Source organism: Pseudonaja textilis, chromosome 2, assembly GCF_049901715.1.
Source record: "Pseudonaja textilis isolate UNSWEBS1 chromosome 2, rPseTex1.2, whole genome shotgun sequence".
Lineage (NCBI taxonomy): Eukaryota > Metazoa > Chordata > Lepidosauria > Squamata > Elapidae > Pseudonaja > Pseudonaja textilis.
Genome location: NC_141991.1, coordinates 171,277,146 through 171,293,916, shown reverse-complemented (window position 1 = coordinate 171,293,916; position 16,771 = coordinate 171,277,146). Strand labels below are relative to the sequence as shown.

Below are 16,771 nucleotides of genomic sequence, written 5' to 3'. Positions count from 1 at the left end.
GCTGCTACTTCAGCAGCATATCTTGGATTACTGTATGACTTACTTTCCAAAGGTTTCTCAGGAAATACATCACCACAGATAATTAATTTCATGCCCAGAACAGGGCATGGGATGGAGGCCACATTGGTCATCCTTGTGCAGATTTCTCAGTGGCATTCAGCTTTGTTTAATCACAATATTCTTTTGGACTGCCTGGTTTTTAAATAACAATTCAAATTGGTATTGTGGAAGGAGAGGTGAAACCCTGGAACACTTCAGCGGGCTTTCCATTTTGTTTAACGTTTACATGAAACCAATAAGAGAGATCATCCAGTGGTTTAGGTCTTACCTTTCCACCTCCACCATATAGGAAATGCAGTGCTTAAAACTGTGAAGAACTGAATGGGGCAAAGTATTGATATTCTGATTACTTCTTTTGATAGAGCTGTGTTTCTCTCGAAAGAGCTGGTACAGCTAGTCCCGGACTTACAACCACAATTGAGCCCAACATTTCTGTTGCTAAGCGAGACAGTGGCTAGGTGAGTCTTGCCCCATTTTAAGACCTTTCTTGCCACAGTTGTTAAGTGAACCACTGCAGTTGTTAAGTTAGTAACACAGTTGTTAAGTGAATCTGGCTTCCCCACTGAGTTTGCTCATCGGAAGATTGCAGAAGGTGATTACATGACCCCGGGACTCTGCAACGGTCATAAATGTGAGTCAGTTCCCAATCGTTGTAACTTTGACTGGTCTTTAAACAAGTCACGGACTACCTGTATGCAATCTAATATGTTTCTTAGAGTTAAGAGCAGGGCTGTCAAACTCAATTTCATAGAGGGCCGCATCAGGGTTGTGTTTGACCTCAGGGCTGGGGCCAGTTCTTTGCTTTTCCCAGGGCGGCCCTGCGGGCCAGATCTAAGCACCCCACAGGCCAGATCCAGCCCCCAGGTCTTGAGTTTGACACCCCTGAGTTAGAGGCATCTGCTAGAACAGCAGTTAGAAGCCACAGCAGAGTCTAAGGTCTACAGCTAGCTTTGGTGAGCCTGCCAGGAATGTCTCTGAATCAAAAGATGTTGAAAGGAGCGATTACAACGTCACCATCTCTCCGACTCCAATTCACTCCATGCTCCAACTCCAGTTCCACACTCTTCATGTGGCTCACCTTAAAGAGAACCTGGAATTGGAATCTTACATGCTAGTGGAAAAGGTGGCTGCTTACTTGCCGATTGGCATTAATTGTTTCAGGAAAAAAAAAGATTTGCCTTACCAGAGCTGCTATTGGCTGTCAATAAATTTCTGGTCCCAATACAAGATGCTGGTGATTACCTATAAACCCTATTCAGCTTGGACCTTTGCTAGCATTAGGACAACTCCTGCAGACGGACTCTACCGAAACTATTTCATATAGTGTGGAGTGATTGGGGATTGGGGGGAGGGGGGAAATCAGACAATGACATTATCAGGGGAGCCCCTCCCTCTGGGAATAGCATCACCCTGGCAATCAGATATCCCCTACCCCTACCCCGATGTCCTTTAGAAGAATGTCAAACTGTCCTTTGTCAAAAGGCATTCAGGTGGAAGATCTTAAGAAAGAAGGAATGGGACCTTTTTATGCGTGTAAATCATTTTATGTAATCGTTTTATTGATTAGTGAGTCTTGTTATCCTGTTTTTAATCTAGGATTTCGTTTTTGTAAGTGGCTTAGAGTAAAAAAATAGTAGGGAGTATACAAATGTGGGCCAAGAAAAACCCCAAACAGGCACCTTTATCCTCTATATCTCTATACTGCATCCTATTTAATGACCGCAAACTTCAGCAGAGTTAGAAGAAGCTGGAAAAAGACATTTACTTCAAGTTTCCAGGTTTTGTCCAGTAGTCCAAAGGTGGTATAATCCCGTGGGGTACAGAAGTACTTGCATTCTGAGCGACTGCCATCAGAGAAGGTCTGAAGCTGCTCCAAGTCTCGGTCAATCAGTTCCAAAAGGAGAGGATCGATCAGATGCACAACTATGTTGTGGCTGGTCACCAAATTCAGAAATTTTCTCACCACATGCTGTTTAAATTTTTTTTAAAAAAAGGGAGGAGAGGGGAAAAAAAAAAACATCAGGAGTAAATGTTTGCCGAAAATCTGTACCAAAATAATAATACAGATATAGTCCTCAACATGCAAAAATAATGGAGCCTGCCCATTATGGTTGCGTATTACAATGGTTGTAAAAAGGATCAGTCATGTGACAAATCAGATTTTAGAATTTTTTTTCAATGGTTGTTAAGCAAACAGAGGTCATTAAGCAAACAACACGGCCGTTAAGCAAACCAATGGTTCACTATGGGCACTGTTTTGCCAAAAACCAAAGTGCCAGGTTTTGACAAAACTGTCATAAAAATGCAGTGATGTGACTGCCAGTTGCTGCAAATGGTCTTACATGCAGCCATGTTCCCAAGTGCTTGAAATCTGGTTATATGGCACAGAGGGGGCTCAATCATTGCAACTTCAAATCTAGGTTGTAAGCCCCCTTTTTCCGGTCAGTTGTAACTTCAGTCACAAAACAACTTGTCATAAATTGAGGACTATTTGTAATAATTTGTAATAACTATAGCAATCATTCTAAAATCATGATTTTGATCATGAGCATCAAGGGATTTTGTATAAATAACTATAGTTAATGTAACAACGGCTATTGTAGAATATTTGTCAAAAAATCAAACTAAAGTGTTTTTTTTTAAAAGAAGCTTAAAGGTTTAGGATAAATTTGGGGGCCAAAACCAAGGCTGTGGGCCTTTTCAGGGTAGAAACCTGCATTCAATCTCCTTCAAGGTGCTAGGCATAACCCTTGAAGAAGTGCAAGTGGTAGGCATTAATTCTTCATAAATGAGCTGCTATTGTTAAAATAAAAGTATAGTAATTTAACACAAGTTATGCAAATATTCCCCTATGTATTTAATATTCTTTGGTAATTATTATTTTGAACTTATTTGCCTCACACCGTTGCCTCCCTCCTTTTCACTGAGTTGCCACTTCCACCTCAAGCATGTTGTTTATGAGAAATAGTAAAATCAGATGTATTTACCCATTGACTATTGTCTTGTCCTGCTTTGCTCCCTTTAATCTTGGGGAAAACCGCTCCATTCTAACAAAACCAAACAAGAGAAATAAAGCTCTACACCTCCAGTCTCAACCGTACCACAAAATTATAACAAAAAAGAGCTTCATTGCTTTTTACTACCAAGTAAGTATACTTCAGAATAACATTTGGTATCTCTGTCTTCTGTAAATGATCTTGTGGGTTGCTTGTTTATTTTGTTCTTGCTAGCATATTTTAAAACACTAGAAGCACTTGTTTAGATCTGTAAATCTGGGTTTGTGTGTAAGTAATAAGAATCATGAAACGTTACCTTTGGAGAGAGATAATATTTATAATAATACAACTGGAACAGGAGAAAGATTGAACTGGTCAAAGTAAGAAGGCCCAGTACTACGTTTTTGTTAATTCTCTGCATCGGTCATTTGAACCCTCCTGGTATTCATTAGAAAGCAACAGTTGGTGCTTCTCATCTTTTTAGATGGCCTGTTGTGAGTTTCAAAACTGGGAAAACATAAAAAAATTGAATTCAGTTAAGAAGTTATAATAGCTTTTTCAAAAGCAAAGCTGTTGTTCTTCTATTTAAATAATTATCCTACCACCTAAGTTCTAAGATGCAATTAAAAACTCATCATTCAAAATTAAAAAGTTATTTTATTGATTCACAGATGATTTGGTGTAGTTTTATTTTGGATATTGCTGTGAACAAGTTCATGTCTGCAGCAACAATGCCTTGAAGGTGTCACCAGGCAAACTTCTCTGAGAAGGACATCCCATAAGTAAGATACCTTCTTGCTAACCTTTTACCTACGTTCACCTACTCATTTTGGGAGAAGAACATTATCTCAAATCATTTCTGCGAGCATGTAAAAGCAGATTCTCAACAAGAATGAACTTTGGGTCCTTGTAGAGGGAGCATTTAATTTGCTGGTACCAATTTCAATATCAATCTCGAATCCTAAAGGAGATAGGCCTTGTCTTTGCAATATTCCTGGAACACTCAGGCAAATTGCAGATACAATAATCCAGTATGTCATTGTGGTTTTTCGTGATATGACTGTGATTGTGTGGTTTGAGTTTGATTATCTTTGGTGCCATGGCATTATTATTGTGTCATTTTTGTTTATTAGTATTATTTTTATTGTTCTTCTTTCACCCAGAGTGAAAATTATGAGATGGATGGCAATATAATTCCAGATTAGAAACTTGTAAAATGAAGTAGTAAAACAAATGGTTACTGAGACACCTGAATGGACAGCTTAACATTTCTCCCAAGATAGCAGAGATCTACTATCAGGATCTGAAGCATTCTAACCAGAAGCAGATTACAGGAACTAAATGGGTTCCAGGTGCATCGAGGCAAAAAGAAAAAAATAGAATCAACTAACAAATGGAACACATTGCAAAGGCAGATTCCATTTTCCAAACTCCTTGTGTCCAGGTACTCAGTCACACACATAATAGGAAGCAGGCTTGTGCAATTTGAGAAGTGCCTTTGATCGTTACACTAACTCCTGAATGAAGTTGAAAGTGGAGAAGCATTCCTGAAAGAGATGAGTTTCAGTCTGAGTTAGACATACCCCAACAGTTTTTCAATAGAAGAGTGTTAGCTGTTTTCTTAAAACTTCCTTAATTTACTGCTTATTACCCAATGTTGTTTGTAATATTCCATTTCCCCTCACGTATCAAAGTTTTAGTTTCTTTGAAGGAAAATTCAAACCTCACAAAATAGACTAAATTTAGTTTTTTCTTCTTCTTCTTCACATCAACTAACAGAGGCAAAATACTTGTGCAGATTCTGGATACGAATGTGCAAATGTGACTACTACTTATTTGCATATTCATAATTTTCTGGAAGATTCCTGCTAGTGCTTGAAAGGACAACTTTATACAAACAATGAGCATAAGCCAGTCACTAGTGGTTGATTCGTGATTCAACCGTATGCCCATGGAATGACTGATTCTCTTCCAAATATGGTTGTAGGCAAAACTAAGTAAGAACTGAGGAAGCTTGATATCGGTAGGCCTCAATGAGACCGCAGTCTTTTTAGGTGAAATGTGTTATCTGCCCTTTCTAAATGAAGTAAAACCCTAATACAACATTTATGATGTACTTCCCTACCTCTCTTCCAATCCTGAAAAATTAAACACGCGTGAGGAAACCTGAGTCTTCTCCAGATGCCCATGAACTACAATTCCCAGCATCCCTCACCATTGGCCATGTTGCACCAGTAGCTGGAGGGCTACCAGTTTCTTCTTGCTCAGGTTGAGACTGGGAAGCTTTCGGGGACGGAAAAAGCTGCTAACGCGAGCGCCTTAAAACGTTTATTTCCCCGTCTCTCTTTTTGGCTTATCCGTTCAAGGCTGCGTGCGGAATAAAATGAAGGCTAATAATACGACGTTGATGCCCTTACCTGCAAAGCGGGAGGCGAAGTTGGGGAAGACCGTAAGACGCAAAGGACGGGCACTTTTGCGGCACTTAGCCACCGAAAGGCAAGGCCGCCGCGCTTTACGTCAGCTGCGCCTTGCAGTGATGCCGGGCGAGTTGCGCGAAGACAGGAAGAGGGGTGTGAGGGGGTTTCGATGTGGTTGTGGTGTTTTGTAGTGGACGGCTCGGTTAGCAGCGGAGGGTGGGGGGGAGGCAGAGAACAGCCTCACTCTGAAACAGAGGCTCTCTTGCCACTCTTCCCCTCCCCCTTTAAAAATAAGTTTTTAATTTAAGGCTTAATTTAATACGCAACGTCCCCGCGTTGCAACTGGCGCTGGACGGTTGTTTTTTTCATTTTGCAGCTTCACGGGTGGCGGCGCCCTGGTGGAGACTTCAGTGCAGTTGGGCAAAGGAAAACGATGGGTTAAGCCCACGAAGACTGGCGCTAGGCGAAAAGGCGGCAATGGAAAAAAATTCCAGGACTATCGCATGGCTGTTAGGAAAAAGCGATTTGCAGATTATTATTTTTTTGAAGAATGTTGATCTTCAAGTAGGATTTTTTTTAAAAAAAAATGACAGGGCGATACTGCAGTCAAGTGAATTTCATTAATTTCCTCGAAGCAGTGGAAATTTTATTGTACTGTATAAACTATCTTTTAACATATCTAGAACTTTTTTTTTTAATTTAAGAGAGATTTATCAACTGGAATATCTTCAAGAAACTGATACTGGTTTATAGTATAAGGAGTCCTTGGCTTACAACAGTTCCATTTAGTGACCATTTGAAGTTACAATGACACAGAAAAAAGTGACCGCCATTTCAATATCCCCATGGTCATGTGATCAAAATTCAGATGCTTGGCAACTGGTTCATACATATGAGTTACACATAAAGTCAATAGCTAAGCCAGATTCACTTAACTATCATTAACCTAGCAACTGCAGTGATTCACTTAACTTTGGCAAGAAAGGTCATAAAATGGGGTAAAATTCACAACAAATGTCTCACTTAGCAACAGAAATTTTGGGCTCAATTGTGCTCGTAAGTGTAGGACTACCGGTAGTTGTACGATGATTAGAATTGCCCAACTATGGAGGAGGAAACAGCAGCGCTGCACCAGCTGGGCCAAGAGCTGCTCCCTGCTCCCGCCATGGCCTCGCAGAACAACAACCCTGGCACTGGCACTGCGCCCCCAGCAAGGCAGCTGAACCCGGCGGAGGAACTACCTGGGGCTCCGTGCGCAGCAGGCTGCAGCAGGAGCTGATGATGTCCGGAGACCATGGCATCTCTGCCTTCCCAGAATTGGACAATCTCATCTACGGCGTGGCTGGGATGGTCTACGAGGGCCTGAGGTACAAGCTCTCCTTGGAATTCCCCAGCAAGTACCCCTACAATGCTCCCACCATCAAGTTCCTCACCCCCTGCTACCACCCCAACGTGGACTTGCAGGGCAACATTTGCTTGGACACCCTGAAGGACAAGTGGTCGGTGTCGCATTGAGCGACCGGTCTGTTGTTTCGCCTTTCTGGTTGATTGCTGAATTCCTCTCAGAGAATAACCCTCGCCAGGGTGAGATTTAAAGTAGCCTCGCAAGGCGAGTGGGACCCTCACAAGGGTGAGTCTCCATAGGACCCTCGCAAGGTGAGAGAAAATAGCCCTGCAGGGCGAGATAGAGTGGGACCCTGCAAGGGTGAGGCTAGGCAAGACTCTCACAAGAGTGATTGCCAAGCAAGCACAAGAAATAAAACACACAAAACACAAGAGATCTTAAAATGAGGCAACACTTTGAGCCTGGGGGAGATGGGATTCCCTGGCTGCCCTGGAACAGATGGAAATGTTCGGGCTTCTGGCTTTCTTGCTCCTTCTTCCCCTGGCTTTTTGCTGTCCTCTTTTATTGTGCTAATTCAAGGGAGGGGGTGAGAGAGAGGAAATTTACAGAAAGGTAAAGAGATACAATGTTAATCTTTAGACCAGTTTATAGAGCCACATACTCTATAGCTGCTATTTTGTAACTGCTATAGACAGGCATATCTTCTTGGAATACACATTCTTGTCTGGGGTTATTCTTTTATTTAACTTCCTTCCTGTCAGTGCTTTCCTGCTGAGCTGAATACGTGCTTTCCAGCAAGATTTCTTCTTGTGGAAAAATACAAGACAGAACCAATGTAAAATAGTCACAGGTCGTCTCTCTATGATGTCTGGACCATTTTGCTCTCCCTCCAGAGCTTGCTGGGAGAGCCAAACATGGAAAGTCCTTTGAACACAGAGGCTGCCGAGCTGTGGAAGAACCAAGCAGCCTAGAAAAAAACACCTCCATGAATCCTACCAAAAACATATGAAGAGCCAGGATACCTGATGTCCTTCCCAGCCATGGACCATTTCGCCTGGGTGGGGATAATGTCTCTTCCCTCTTCTGTTTCATCCTTGTATTTTCTGTGTGTCGCCTCTATTGTATTATAGGTCATTTTAAAGGTTATTTGGCTCCCCCCTCCCCGTGTTAATGTATAAATAAACATCTTTTGTTGTTTTGTTTTTTAAAAAAAGGATTGCGTGATTATAAAAATAGAATGTACCTCATCCCACTGGGATTTGCCCACTTCACTCATGCTAGCAGGCTGCTTCATCGGACAGGTATTCCGGTGGGTGGGTGCAGAGGAGCCTTCTCTGCCATTGCACCTGCCCTTCAGAATATCTCCCCCTCCCCAGGAAAGCCGGCTCCAATATCTTCCTTAAAGAGTTTAAAGACCACATTCTACCAGTTGGCTTGGGGCTCCAAGGGGCTTCGTGATGGAGATGATAGTTTAAATTTCTCCCCCCCCAATTCACTCCCTCCCCATCTTTTTAGCTATTGTATTTTGTATTTATTTTTGTACATTTATACTTTTGTAATATATTTTATCTTTTTAATATTGTGAGCCACTCAGAGTTATCCTGTGACAAGATAGGTGAACAATACATTTAATTAAATTCCTCAGTGCATTATATCCATGACCATTTTCTGTTTTGTCCATAGTTAGATTATAATCAAAGGCAGTATAACACCAGAGATGGCCGGCCATATTAAGAGCTTGCTAGAAAAATCCAATTGAGCAGATTGAACTTGTTCAATTTGAGGAGAGTATGAATGAGAACCATATTTACTCATACTGAAAGTCACCAGTTTTGGAAATTTCTACTGACTTTTTATAGCATCCCTACTAACATGAATTCCTCTAAAAGGTACAGCAGTATAACACTGTGAACAATATCATTAGAACATTGTTAACTTTTTCCCACTATCACTAAATGGTAAACAAACTTGAATCTGATGAAGCTTCTCTCTTCAGAGAGCTACAAAGGAAATTTGGGCACTATTTTCATGTAATTTGTTATGTTTATAGCCTGCCTTTCACTCAAGAGGCATGCGTACCATTCCCACCCCCTCAACAACCAGGTAGTTTTGTCTGAGCAGGTGTGGCTGGCCTAAAGTTGCCCAGTGAGCTTCCATGGCTGAGTGGACACAAATGTGGATCTCTGAAGTACCAGTCTAACCTCTTCACTACACCAGACTAGAATTTTATGCCAGAAAAATAGTTCATCCTTAAAGATACTGATGTCAGTAGGCAACAATAGGTGTTTTTTTTTTAAAAAAAGAGAGACTATAAGAGTGGTTTTCCAATGTTTATTAATACAAAATCCCTCCAAGATGTGATTGAGTTAAAGACACAGCAAATAAAAACACTCAATGAGCTCTAAGGCACCCAGTGTGGTTGGGATGAGGTTGTTTCTGGATACTTTCTCAAGGATTAAGACTAAAGCACCGAATGGAAGCAGAACCATCAATCCACAATATCCTTGTTTAGTAGTAATAATATGCATTCTAATCTCAGCATCTAAAACCATAACCGACAGCAGAGATATGGACCTAGTTTGAAAAGGCACGTGCAGAACTGTTTTATCAGTGGTGAAAAAAGAAAAGTCAGCTTATAGGGCAAAACCTTGAATACAGTGTGCTCAATCTGTTTCTGTAATCTACAGTGTGCTCAATCTGTTTACTGTCAAACGCCCCAAATGGCTATAAGAAGTTAAGGTCAACAAGTGTGAAACCACCCATAGAAGAAATGCTACTGTACCAAATTATAATTTGCATAATTCAAATGTCAATATTAATAACAATGATTTGCTTCAAACCTGCTCTCCTTATGCATATCCAGAAGCAAGGCAGGGAATAGAGATAACGGTTCACTAAAAAAAGGACTGTTTCTACTTTCCTTAGTTATTTAAGTCTGTGATATTAAACTGAATTCCTAGCATCTGTCTTATTTATCATAATGCTGTAATATTTAAATAATACTAAATTAAATTCTCATCCATAATATTGTCCATGTGGCTTAGGCTTTAACCTGTTTTGACAATAAATGCATATAATTTGACATTTAACTTTAATCAACTATTCAATTTCTAAGCTAGTTTACAAAATTTTGGTACTCAGTTACTGAATGAAAATTCCTAATTTTCTGAATACCAAATCAGCAAAACTGATTTCCCATAAACTTACAAAACAAAACTATAATACAAAAATACATTTTACAGACAGTAAGCAGACAAATTATGTACAACATACTGGAAAAACACTATCCATTGTTATGATCTAGCATTCCGTACTCAAAACACAAACTACAGTAATACTTTCATTCAATATCTGCATGCTTGCCCCGTCAAGTAGAGCTGATCAGAAGAATTATCTTTTCAAAGTACTTTATAAGTAAAGAAAAAGTGTCTAAAGTGCTTAAAGAATCTCCTCTTGTGTCTTACTTTATTAAACTGATAGGGATTACTGTTTTGAACACCATCAGAACTAAACATCCCTCAACTATTTTACAGTGTTTATTTTCCTTAAAATAGAGATAAGAATCATGGTTTTTTAATTCATTATTTTTGAGATGCATATTAAAACCTCCAAACACTAGCACTGTGGTGGAATAAAATAGAAAGCAGTTGAGTCGTGGAATATTAATGTCTGAATAAGTGAATTGTCAATGTATATATCACACTGCATACGTACCTCTCAGTAGTAAATGATCAATTCTACTTTTTAACAATGGCATCAATCAAATTTCCACAAGATTCAGGCTAATTTAGACCAATTTTCACCATTCCAAGTGTGAATAATATTTTTTGAATAATCCTTTTATTCCCCAGTGGAGTTGGCATTTGATGTTCAAACCAGTTATAAGAAAAAGTTTATTTCATCAGTCAAATATGCAAGTAATATATAATTGAGATTAAATACTCTAAAAAGTATCACAAATACAGGGAGTCTTGCCTATAGAATATTACATTGTAAACAATTCCTTACATGATACATATTTTTTTCTACATAGCTTTAACTTGATTCAAGTTGGTTGAAAAGGGGAACTGTCAAGAAGAACCTGAGAAAAACAATGCACAGACAGTTCAACTGAGAACACCGACTCCAAATTTCAAAGATTGCACGTATCTATTTTTTTCCAGACAGGACAATATGAATGTGTTTTGATATAAAATTCACTTTTCTTTACACTCTTGTGAAATTTCTTAAAAGACCCAAGAGATTTACAGAAAGTTAAATATAGACAGTGTATGAGGGAAAAAGGATAAAATTTTGTAGGGCTAGAAGCAAATTTGATCATATACTCCAAGCTTCGGATAGGCCTCTGACACAGAATGGATTCTTAAAGATTCAGAAGTGCTTCGTAACCACGTTCATATAAAGAGGCCGATAATTGAGAACATTTACAAACATGAATGAGAATGAACACATAATAAAGAAACAAACAGAAGCTTCTCTAAAATTCATTAAGTTAAACTGATTGGTTGTAAATATGTACAGTAGTGAAATATAGATGACAGCTTTCATTCTGTAAAGTAATAGACACAATGTACCAACATAAAATTACTTAGGATGAATAACGAAGTTAAGTCTTGGAGTCTGACAATAAAAGAGCTACACTGAAGGAAAGGACAATAATCAAAACAATTCATGTTCTTCCCCTTTTCTATTTGTGGACATTTTTTTCTGACTATTAAAAGACTCCCATTTTATAAGTGTCAGTATTTAGTTCATTTTCTTATAGTTTAAACCTAATTATTAGAAAACCTAAAAAGGAGAAAAGCAGTGGGGGTGGGGTGGAGGGAAGTTATACTAAGGTCATACTTGTCTTTGTTACACGTCATTCAGAATTAATTATCAGTCAAGCAACCATAAGACAAATAGTCATGTTTAGTCTAAGAGAAGCATACAGCTATAACCTGATATTCCTTTGTCAAAGCCGGTTTTCCTATTATACCACAATACATTCTTGCTAATACTTCAGGAGAAGCCAGTTTCAATACAAGCATTTTGCACTAGTGGTGGTCAGGCATTGGAAGTAGCAATAATGCATTAAATTGTTCTTTGATCTTATTGTAGCTGTTACCCAGGAACATCACTGGACAACATTGGTTAGACTACCAGTGGAACCACTCAACCCATTTTCACTTTTCTGCAGTGTTTTCACAGCTGTTGGCACTTGCAATCCTGTTGTCAATGTGAGCCCACCACACCAAACCTAAAAAATTAAGATATGAAGAACAATGAAAAATTATCCAAGCTTTCTTCTTAAAAATAAAACAGATTATCACTACAATCATATATTTCCCACTGCCTTATTATGGCTGTTTCACAATCATGCATTTTCTTTTTAAATTAGTAACCAGACTCAACACTATGCTCTAGCCCTAAGCTGTACTTACAATATTAATTCTGGTATGCTGAACCAGCCAACTTCAAACTACACTTTGAAGATGGGTTCTTTCAATAAATCATGGCACTGTGCTAAAGAATAATACACAAAAACTTTCAGTCCTCGCCTTAGAATTATAACTCCGTGTAGCTTGTTCTATCATGACAAACCATATTTTATCTCACATTTATCTTTTTATTAAGAATTGTTAATGGTTGACATGTAAGACACATCAGGAAAAACACACAGTATTATTTTAAAACTGAGTATACTTTTTACACAAGATAGATGCTTCATTTGTTAGAAAAACAACTTGTATCATATCAAAAAATGTTCTAATGAAGTTTTTGAAAGAATGGAAACAGAAAATGGCAAGATGCAACTTAACACCAGAACTAGATTTGACTGTATGAAGCAGAATAAGCAACATGAACTTGTTGTCCATCTTTGCCCAATTTTTGCCAGTTTCTCTCTCATTGAAGTCCATCCACTATCTCTTATTAATTTCTTCAGAATTAATCTTAGAGGAGATTGTCCAGGGTGGAGAATATTGTATATAATTAAAAAAATTAATTGAAGTAGTAGTAATTTAATCCCCAATTAAATTAAAAGGGTTTGAAATTTTTAAATTTAAGTTTTACATTATTAAAACTTTATAATTAAAATCTGTAATGGGGAAGACAAGTGAGAACTTCTTCCCTTTTACAAAAGTGGTTTTCTGTACAGACAGAAAATGACTTTACAGAAAGAAAAACAAGAATGTATATACTCAGAACATTTGTTCTACTATCTACAAAAATTATGCACCTGGATTTTATAGCTATAAGAGTAGGTTTTAAAGAACTGAGAATTTTTAAAATCTAAGTTATCAGTTTTAACTTAATTTTAATTTTTTAATTTATCTAATTTAATTTTAATTTATTAGGTGTTTCTCTGAATCCTTGAAGAACATAGGAGTTAAATCAGTCAGACTGTCACTTAAAAAAGACATAATGAACAAATCTAAGCAGTATAGATCATTGTAGGCTTGTCATGCCCATCAAAACCTATAAGTAGTCTAAAATATATTGTATTACAGATTTTTTCATAACATTTAAAATTTTGATTTTATTTACAAGAGTAATTGAAATGGTAAAACTGAAGCATTGCAATAGCAATTTGATTAGATAACAAATACTAACCATAAAGCCTGGTAATAGAGGTTGGGTAAATTTTGTTTTGAAAGTATATAACAACTGCTTTGAGGTTGCATTATAGAAAGAGAGTTGACCTAAAGAGAGAAAGGCAGATTAATACTTCCCTTCAAAAATAAACCTCAAAAGTTTTTTCAATCAAGGAGTGCTCAAAATCTTTGAAGCAAATATTCTTACCTCCTAACATGCCATTAGCCATCACCCCTCCATTAAGAATATTAAGAAATCTTGCTGCCAGCGTCAGTATACAGGACTAAAAAGCATATCTTATGGCAAGATATGGGTAACTAAGAAGTAGCTCTTGACTTAAAATAGATGGCTTATGGAATAGCAAGTTGTTCAATACTTGTTTTCTATGCCAGCTACCACATGAATTAGGAAGCAAGAATGTATGGAATGAGAACACAGGTATACATCTAAACACAGCATTCCCAATGGCCAAAAAGGTCATCCGTACACATATTTAAAGCACATGTGATAGCATGTCTGAATTGTTTTGCCTGTTTAAACAGTCAATCTAGCCCAACACTACTTTCAGCACTGTTTATTTTATGGAGACCTCTGATCTTAGAGAGGTCTTCATAAAGTACACCACCATTTACACCCAGAAAAATCAAAGATGTTGCACTTGTGAACAGAGAGATTCTATTTCACATCTAATAACTAATGGTCTTTTTTGTAATTGTATTTCATTCTGGTTTATGACCATAACGAAGTTTTTGTTTGATTAGCATATTTAAGATAATGAAGTTAAAATTTGATTTCATAACGCAAACAAGACTATTTTTCTCTCAAAGAATCTCATTTCCCTAACTCCCTGCTCTCCTGCTTTAAATTGAAAGGGTTATTCTCTATTTACTTTTGACACTGTTTCATAGTTAAAAGATCTAGGGCCACAGCAGCTATAAAAACGATTGTTCAGAAAAGCTGCATTACTAATTGACATAAAAGTCTGTATGGCATAGGATTTTCCAATCCAGTATCAACACATTGCAAGCAGCACTTTAACCTAAATACTCAGCAAACCATTTGTTTGTTATATATGCTGTTTTTCAAAAGAGATTTATCCAGAGTAGCTTAAGACATTCTGAACAAATAAAACACACAGTAAAACACAGTAATTTAAATTTCAAATATTAAAATGATAAAAGCAGCAGTGCCAGTAATTAAAAATTTACTAAGCAGCAAATAAGCTAAACTCAACAGACCAAATGATTAAAATGCCTGGAAGAATTTTTAAAAATCGGATTCAAATTTATCTCCTGGGGAATTGGGGAGGAAGTATACTATCACTGAAAATGCCCGTACCTATTCCTTCAGATAGTATAAATCCCTTTCCATCTTGGGATTATGAATAGAAATAAATTAGAAACTCAAAAAGTTTGTGTAAGTTTATGTAATACCCATTTCAATTGTTCTTACCCTGTTAATACATTTAGAAACTATACTAAAAAATGCTTTGTTTTGTTTTATAGAAAACAGCTAAAGATACATTCAGACCAAGTTTTTTTAGTCCACTGTCCACTATAATTGATACTGGATTAGAAAATTGACCACTATATTTCAGTTTTTTTTCAATAATAGCTTTGAAGTCTTAAAATTACCTCCATCAAAGTCACAATAGACTCCTATCCTGTCTGGAACCACGACATCTAGTGTTTTTGCTTTGTTATTGTGTTTGGCTGCAAACGTAGTCTGGAGCCAGTTATTGATATGAACACACCAGCTTGTACTGGTCTTTCCCAGCTGATCAAATTTTCCCAAATTTTTATATGCTACTCCTACACTGTATGTCTTGCAGTCCTTCTGAGCTTTCACTTCCCAATAATGCTGTCCATTTTCAATTGTAGTATCTCCTGGAAGGAAACAGTATCATCGATTAACACTTGTCAATTGAGATTCCTCATATTAAGAGCACATACGTGTTAAATATCTGACACAAAGTATACAGGTGTAAACTAGAGCTTGTACATATTGTTAATATCTTCCTAATTTTATACAACTCCCAGTTGGACTCCCCCTCAACGTTACTGGAATTGTTTCTACAGATTCTTCTTGTTCCTCAGAACCTTGAATGCATGAAAAGAGCCAAAGAGAAGAAATGCAGAAAAGATAACATATGTAGTGCAAGCAAAAATGTAAACAACAAAAGGTAGAACAAGAATGAGAAAGAAATGCTTTCAAATTAGCAATTTGGACAAAGTCACTAAGAGCATCATAGACAGCAAAAAGAAACAATTTCCCAGGTCTAAATTAAGTGTAAAATGATAGTAATAAACTTGGGGTGGTAGGGTTGATGTGAACAAAAGATTAACTACAGAAAAATTATTGTTCCTGGCAATTTTGAAAGAAATTTGAAAGAAAAACATGGAAAGAAAAAATAATATGGACAAATGAGATTTTAAAAAATTGTAATGTCATTGGAAGAGCTACAATTAACTAAAATGTAACATAACAAATAAACATTTGTCGATACAATCAACAGAAGTTCAGCCCTGACCTGATAGCACCCAACAAATTATTCATCTAGGCCCGTGATGGCAAACCTATGGCCCGCATGCCAGAAGTGGCATGCAGAGCCACTTCTGCTGACACGCGAGAGGTTGACCGGAAGAGCTGTACTGCCCATGCCCGCGCGCCCACCAGCCAGCTGATTGTCGGTATCTTCCGTACATGCACGGGGGGGGGGACACATGTGTGGGTTGCATGCACATGCGCAGAGGCATGCAGTGTGTGGGGAGGTCTTGTGTGCATGTGCAGGGGGGCGGGGGGAGTTATGCATGCATTGCATCATGGGTGCAGGCATGCGAGCGCACTTTTGGCATGCAATGTAGAAAAGGTTAGCCATCACTGATCTAGGCAATGAACTAAGTTGTTTGGCTCTTTTCCTTTCTTTCAATTCCCTTTCTTGTGTTGAAATGCTACTCAGGTGCTAACAAACATTTGTCGATACAATCAACAGGAGTTCAAGCTTGACTTGATAGCATCTAACAAATTATTCATCTAGGCCTGTGATGGCAAAACTATGGCATGCATGCCAGAAGTGGCACACAATCTAATTCGCAAAGTTTATAAGAAGCTCTTGGAACTTTTTGGGATTCCTAATTGGGGTAAGAAAGCATTAAATAAAGAAATGCATAACTCTGTAATATTTATAATTAAAAAGTTTTATTAAAAAAAACTTACCCAAAACTGTATACGATTCTCCAGTAAATCGATCTCTGCTGCCCCTTATTAAAGGTGAACGTGAGCTAACCGATGACCGCTTTGGAGATGGAGTGCCACTTCTATAAGGTGCAAGAAATTAATTTGTATTGACTGTGATGGCATATAAATAAAAACGTGAG

The 16,771-nt window shown here is 37.9% G+C and overlaps 1 protein-coding gene, 1 long non-coding RNA gene and 1 pseudogene across 13 annotated transcripts in view; 1 reads left to right on the top strand and 2 right to left on the bottom strand.

Annotated features, from left to right (window-relative positions):
- Positions 1-832: 832 nt before the first annotated feature.
- On the bottom strand, positions 833-5,589 carry LOC148127248 (uncharacterized). 7 transcript variants are annotated; one of them, XR_015742127.1, is made up of 5 exons: positions 5,182-5,241; positions 4,448-4,603; positions 3,373-3,563; positions 3,048-3,107; positions 833-2,029 (listed from the first exon to the last, which is right to left on the bottom strand). It is a non-coding gene; the product is annotated as an uncharacterized LOC148127248 (long non-coding RNA). The 7 variants fall into 7 exon arrangements; XR_015742123.1 differs by lacking the exon at positions 5,182-5,241 and adding an exon at positions 5,474-5,513 and having other exon boundaries at positions 834-2,029; positions 4,566-4,603; XR_015742124.1 differs by having other exon boundaries at positions 834-2,029; positions 4,566-4,603; positions 5,182-5,202.
- LOC113448028 (ubiquitin-conjugating enzyme E2 C-like) lies at positions 5,547-9,109 on the top strand (annotated as a pseudogene). Its single transcript, XR_015742121.1, has 2 exons — positions 5,547-6,972; positions 7,669-9,109. The product of XR_015742121.1 is annotated as a ubiquitin-conjugating enzyme E2 C-like (transcript).
- Positions 9,110-9,135: 26 nt separating this feature from the next.
- The window catches only part of FSD1L (fibronectin type III and SPRY domain containing 1 like), a 38,396-nt gene continuing 30,760 nt past the window's right edge, over positions 9,136-16,771 (bottom strand). For 3 of the 5 annotated variants that reach the window (XM_026718560.2, XM_087926465.1, XM_026718559.2), the window contains 4 exons: positions 16,611-16,711; positions 15,029-15,280; positions 13,413-13,501; positions 9,136-12,057 (listed from right to left, as the gene is read on the bottom strand). In XM_026718560.2, the coding sequence (XP_026574345.2) occupies positions 11,935-12,057; positions 13,413-13,501; positions 15,029-15,280; positions 16,611-16,711 (565 nt within the window). In that variant the 3' untranslated portion in view covers positions 9,136-11,934. The remainder of the gene's footprint in view (positions 12,058-13,412; positions 13,502-15,028; positions 15,281-16,610; positions 16,712-16,771) is intronic. The other 2 variants (XM_087926463.1, XM_087926464.1) reach the window with 1 other exon arrangement.